At 44.7% G+C, this 6474-nt stretch overlaps 1 protein-coding gene across 1 annotated transcript in view; it reads left to right on the top strand.

Annotated features, from left to right (window-relative positions):
• Positions 1–6474, top strand: part of PTPRT (protein tyrosine phosphatase receptor type T) — a 754628-nt gene that overhangs the window by 88145 nt on the left and 660009 nt on the right. Inside the window, exon 3 of the mRNA XM_024746810.1 lies at positions 3673–3754. Coding sequence (XP_024602578.1) covers positions 3673–3754 — 82 coding nt within the window. The remainder of the gene's footprint in view (positions 1–3672; positions 3755–6474) is intronic.

Here is a 6474-nt window from a genome sequence, read left to right on the forward strand (position 1 = left end):
TTGAAGGATTTATTGAAGTTATACATTAGTCTATTATATGACCTTTGTGTAAATAATCCATGAGCATTTGAACAGAAATTTTATTCTCTCTTTATATTTGTTTAGTAAATGCATTATTACTCATATTAGATACATACTTGATATTTTTTCCTGTTTGGTCAGAGTCTAAGACAAGTGTTAAAATCTTCAGATGCTGGGGGGTTTTCCCATCATTTTCTCCTTTTAAATCTGTTGACTCACACATTTTTTTTTTAATGACCATTTTAGTCCACTTAATGATTTTTGTATTTCTTTTTGGTTTAAATTCTACTTTGATGCTTTTGCATTATGTTTACAACAACTATTTTCTGTTTATTTGCATTTTCCTATTATGTCTTTGTTCAACTTGTTATTTTTAAGGTTACTGAGTCATTCTGTATTAGGTGTTTATCTTATAGCATGCGATTAGGCATGGTTTATTTAGACAGTCTGAGAGCTTTTCTCTATTTTAACCTATTTATATTTATTGTCACAATAGAAATTTTTTCTTTTATCATTTTTACTATGCCATTTGAATGCTGTTATGCTATTTCTTTTAAATGTTTTTCTGTGTTTGGTGTGTTTTCCTTTTATTTTTTCCTATGGACTTTGCTTTTGGATTCCTTTGAATTATTAAAAATATAATTAGATACGTAATTCTTTATCGGAAGGTCTTCTGTTGACTTCCTTCTGCAGGATGAGGCAGCTATCACACTTTTATTTCTACAAACTTTCCCCCTACCCTCTGCACAATTTTGTTTGTTCAATCTCTCATAAGGACCCTGCTATCTTAGTAAACCCCTCTTCTGGAGTGACTGTCATGCTGGCGCCAGCCGCTCTGTGTTTGAGGTGACTGTCAGCCCCAAGTCACTGTACATAATTCCCAGGCAGCAGTGCGTTGCCTTAGTGATAGATCTTACCACCCACGGAGGCTGCCTCTTCACAGCCATCACCACCCTTTCCACCATTTCCCTGCTCACTTGTTATAGCTGTAGAGCTCTGGACCTCACTGACACCCCTGGCCTCTGAATCCACTAACCTGAAGTGACCACGTGGACCACAAAAAGATTCCACATGGGGGTTTTTCTGTTGATCTTATCACCCACCTTACATTCCATCCACAGCTTGGACTGAGGAGTAAAAGACAGGAGAGAGAGGGTCTATTTGATTGGCTGCTGAGATGATAGAGGTGAAAAGTGATGAAGATTTGAACCAGAGCAATGGCATTAATATCCAACTGGTTTCGATCTACAGGATGGTTGCTTCATATGGTTTAACTTAACAGCAGAGATGGAAAGACATGGACAGCTAGGAGAAATACTAAGACAGAGTCAAAAGAAAAAAAAAAAAGGATGTGAGGAGTGGGGCAGACGGAGAAGCCCAGGCAGATGTCTGCATCTCAGTTTTCAATGACTGGATGGGGCAACCCACTGAGGTCCATAGTTCAGGAAGGATGGCCCATTGGGCAGTGAGGGAGACAACTCAACTCTGTTGTATACAGATTGTGTTGGAGGATCTATGTGATATCTAGGTGGAAATACAGATCTGTGAGCTGGATAAGTGAGACCCACATTCAGGTGAAAGGTCTAGAATGGAGATCTGGGCTTGGGAATTATCAGTGGATTGATAGCCATTGAAGGAAGAGTGTTTTCAGTTTACGAAAATGAATAGAAGAAGCCCACATTTGAAGAGTGGATATAGGAGAAGTGCTTACAAAGAAACCAGTGGTAGAATAGACACAGCTTGATGAGAAGAACCATGAGAGTAAAGTATCGCCTGACCCTAAATAGAAGAGAGACCCAGAGAGGGAGAAGCTATGAACATCAGTAATTGTAGGAAAATGGTCAAGTATGAAGAATGAGTATAGCGATCATTTGCTGAGAACCTACCATGTGCCATATATAGTTCTAAGTGGTGTATTAACTCCTTTCACCTGAATCATTACCCAGTGAGGTAGGCACTGTAATTAAAGATGAGGAAACTGAGGCACAGAGCAGTAAGGTAACTTGCTCAAGGTGTACACATACAAGGTGGAACAACCAGGACTAGAGCCCAGGCATTCTGACCCAGATCCCAAGCCCTATACTGTTTTCCTTCTTAAAGTAAGATAAAGATTGAAATATGTGTATTGGATTTAAGCAGTAAGAGCACTAGTAAGATGACTGGTGTCTGCCATGCAATCAGTGTTGGGGGAACTGCTGAGGACAAAGTCCAGGTGACAGGGGTTGAAGTTTTGCACTGGGAAGTAGGGGAGTGTAGAGCGAGTGTAATTAAAACTATTGAGAATTTTAAATGTGATTGAACCACAATTGGACTGTAAATACAACTGCTGCCAAAGGGTAGCTTTTGAAGAGTAAGAGAAATCCAAGCGTTTATGTTTGTAAGAGTCAGGAATAAAAGGGAGGATTCGGAGATATGTTAGAGAGAGAGAGAACCAAGAAGCTGGAAAATACAGGAAAGGTAGAGGACAAGGGCGCTGGGGTGTGCCTTGCAGAGAGGGGGCAGTGGTTGGTGTGTAGTCATCTAACCCATGAAGATTAGGTTGATGGGTAGGAAGTTAGAAGTCAGCCCCTCTGTAGTCCTCTTGCCTCTTAAAGATGTGATGTGGGTATCTTGCAGGGATTGGGTAGGTGATGTTGAAAGGGGAACATTTGTGTGGGGTATAGGAGTGGAGAAGGCACATTTGCAGTAGATTTGCCAACACTGAAATGAGGAACTGGGGCTTTTGGCGAGAATGGTATGGGTGATCAGTCAACAGAGTGGGGGAACCCTGGGTTTGTTGAGAATACAGGGAGGTCCATGCAGCATACAGTCTCTGGAAGAGTTGAGATCCAGGGTACCACATGCACTGCCGAAGCAGGTTTAAGAGGGGTGAGTTGGGAGAGGAGTGCGTGGTAGCGGTCTGTGCCAAAATACGCTGAAAATCCCAGTTTGTGGAGTGGACAAGTGTGAGCACGTGACTGAAGCTGACTGGAAGACGGGGCCACTGGGATTAGGGAGCTCAAGGGCATTGGCCCTGCTGTCCACACAGATAGTCACATCTCCTTTGTGAAGGCGGATGGTGGGTGACAAGGAAGGCTGTTCACTGAAATCAGCAGCTTGAGTGGGAGTCAGAATGGAGGATTCAAAGAACTTGTTGCCCTTGGATTCCCAGATACCAGCAGTGGTGCCTGGGGCTTATTTTCAAGAGGTATTATTAGGTAATTCAGATGGACTGTATTCCTTGGAGATGTGGAATTAAATTAAGGTAAACCCTCTTTGGCTTATGGTGGCTTCTCCCCCATCCTTCGTAAGAAAGTTGAGATATTCGGAAGTCATTCTTCTCTGTGCTTCCCCTGAAACAACAATGAAAAAGGTGCAGATCGGGGTCTCCAGGCCACATTTGGGTTGTTTTCGCTGCATCCCAGTGTTAGTTCTGAAAACCATTAGAAATATTCCATGTGGCTGGTTATTCTTTTGCTAGTCACCGGAATGTGGCCTTTTTACCTTATTTTGAAAATCCACGTCAATTGCTGGGGTAGCATCCTAGCCTAATATAAGACCTCTTTTGGTAGTTCTAGTGGGAAGCTGAAACATAAATTGTTTGGGGGCTGGGCAGCTGATGAATTCCTACAACCCCTTTTGCGAAATTGACTCCTGCCTTGTGTGTTGCAGGTGATATTTGAATCCGTCTCTCTGAAGGGTCATCCTGGCTACATCGCTGTGGACGAGGTCCGGGTCCTTGCCCATCCATGCAGTAAGTCTCTCCCCTCATCCTAACACAGCCTGGCTCCATGCCAGACTGGGTAGCTTGGAGGCTGCAGTCCCCCCCCTATTCATTCAGCTCACAAACATCTCTCACTCTCTTACATACTCAATGCAATCAGTCCTGAATAAATCCATAATTTTGCTGCCTGTAGGCGGCACCTCCAGGACTTTGCAGAGAGCGGCAAAACATCTTTGTTTGAATCTGTCTATTAAGGGAGTCTATAAAGTCCTGATTGTTTGTTAGCGCGATTCAGACCACTGAAGTGGAAGAATTCGAGGGCTTTGGATAGAATCCTGTGCAATTGTCTCAGAAAAAGAACACCACCAAAACATTGAACAAATTAGCACACTGTTCACTCCCAGGGAAAAGTACCCCGAAGCTATTAATTCTTTAAAAGTAATTTTAAATACCCTCATCAACTCCGTGTAGGCGTAGGGAGAGATTTCTCACAGTGGTTAGTACTTATGGTACAGTGTCGAGAGTTCTCAAAGGCATTCCACTCCTCCAAGCCCAGCCAATTTCCCCTGGAAGTTTTCTCTCTTTGTGCATTTGGTCTAAGATATTTGAATGTGTCTGAGCAAGGAGATGTGCTTCCCAGGTTCACTAAATCTCCGAGGGGACAAGTCCTGGGTGCAGGTAGTTGAGATGGCATCATATCCAGTGACATTTGGTGGGGGGATTGTAATCAAAGGGATATGCCTGAGGATTATGGCAGCCCCATAGGAGGGCTGGTTAAGTTGCCAGCCCCATTAGTTTGTTAGTGTCTGCAGATTGGAAGTTCCTATTAGTTTCTTGGCAGCCATTGGGTAACTAACTCGTAGCAGGGTTGTCTCCACTTCTTCATTATAGCCATGAGTCATGCTATGGGCTCTGGTGCAGTTTGCTGTTCCCTCAGGAGATATAATATGTCCTGTGCTTTTATGCCTTTCATGCCTCCCATTTTGAGGCTCTTCTCATTTCTGCCCCATCTGTGTTGCTTTAATTGGAATGATTCTTTCAACTTCTGCTACAGTGAATTCATCAGAGCCCCAAACATCACTTCCCTCCCCTGGCACTACAGTGACATTGTTTGACCCATTGTCTTAGGGCACCTTCTCTGGAGGAATTTGGGAGGAGTTCCAAGGGGTTCTGGCAAGACAGTATTTTGGATAACTGTGTTTGGTGTCTGTGTGAGGGAAGCCTCCTCCCAGGAATCAACCAGCATCTCAGAAATGCTGAGATCCTATTAGATTCTCCACTACTCTGGCCTAAGGTTCCTACCCTCTGGGTTACTTCCTGCGTCTTTGGGATTTTCTCAGATGGATCTGTCCATTCAGTTATGCCCAGCAAATGTCTCTGCTGAAACAGACTTTATGTGAAGAGGGTCCCAGAAACCCCCCAGCTATGCAGGGTTTATGTACTGGGTATACACATGAGCCCCTCTTACCAGGATCAAGTCTTCCCCTCCCTTGACTCCTGGGAATCAGCATTTGCTGCCCCTTGGAGAATGATTGTTGACCTCAGCCCGTGTCGGGAGATGTCTGGTCTACTTGTGATCCACTTAACCTCACACACTCAGCCTTGCACAGCCATCAGTTTTGAGGCAGTCTCTCTGAAACAGGATTTCAGCAGTCCCCAGGTCCTGCACACATTGCATCCTCAGAGCCGCATCCAGCTGCATGCGTGCTGCTTACCCTGTGCTGGATGCTTGCGCTAGGGCTTTCTTCCTAAAAGAGTCTGGCCTGGTTCTCTCTCCTGGGATCCCAGAATCCTGTCCTCTACTGGGAATTTTTACCTCCACCATGACACCCAACCTGACACCTGTCTCTTGTCTCAGCCTCAACTCTGCCTTAACTCTACACACTGTCTGTGGTTCGCCATTGCAGCCCCAGGCTTCCTTCTCTCAGAGAAATCTGCGTGGGCGAGGGTTCTCTGGAGGGCGTTTGAATGCCTTTCCGTGCCTGAAGTCTCATGGCTCCTCTTGGAATCCTCCTCCCGTTGAGGCTGCTTCTGAATTTTGGATGCTTCTGAGAGCTTCATACTCGTCCTGCTGAGGAGTATGCATTATGTGGTCATGGAACTGCTGAGAGCAAGTTACCCAGCCAGTGGGCCGTGGGACATAACTCAGGAAGACGTGACCCTGGCTGTGTTCTTGTGCTTATCTGAGTTCAACTCAGATGCTTAGAGGCTTCAGCTTAAAACTTCCTAGAAATCAAAACATGCGACTCGGTGAAAGGGGCTGGAATTCGAAAATTCCATTTAACTCTCTGTGCAAATATTGGTGGTGCCTGTAGTCCCCTGAGTTCTATCCATGGCTCGTGAGTCATGTGGGGTTGACCAGGGCCTAGCAAAGGCCCCTTCCCGAGGCCCCATGCTCGGTCCATATCCAGCCAGGGTTTTTATTCATTCTGTCTTTCAACGAGTCAATTATTGAGCGTCAGTTATGTGTCGGGAACTTCTGCTGGACACAGAGGATACTTAAGTGACCAAGATAGGTAGGTCTTTGTTCCCATGTTGTATACTTAGCAGAAGGACAGAGGGAGGAAGGACATTAAGTAAGTAACTAATATTAAGTAAGTCACTAATATAATTTCAGGTAGTGATGTGTTGTGAATATAGTAAATGTGAGGGACGGATGTGGAGGGGCTTCTTAGATAAAGTGGTCAGGGAGATATCTTTTTTTTTTGGGGGGGGGGAGTTGCCTGGGCCTCTCACTGTTGTGGCCTCTC

The sequence above is a fragment of the Neophocaena asiaeorientalis genome, unplaced genomic scaffold (assembly GCF_003031525.2).
Source record: "Neophocaena asiaeorientalis asiaeorientalis breed wild unplaced genomic scaffold, Neophocaena_asiaeorientalis_V1.1 scaffold132, whole genome shotgun sequence".
Classification (NCBI taxonomy): domain Eukaryota; kingdom Metazoa; phylum Chordata; class Mammalia; order Artiodactyla; family Phocoenidae; genus Neophocaena; species Neophocaena asiaeorientalis.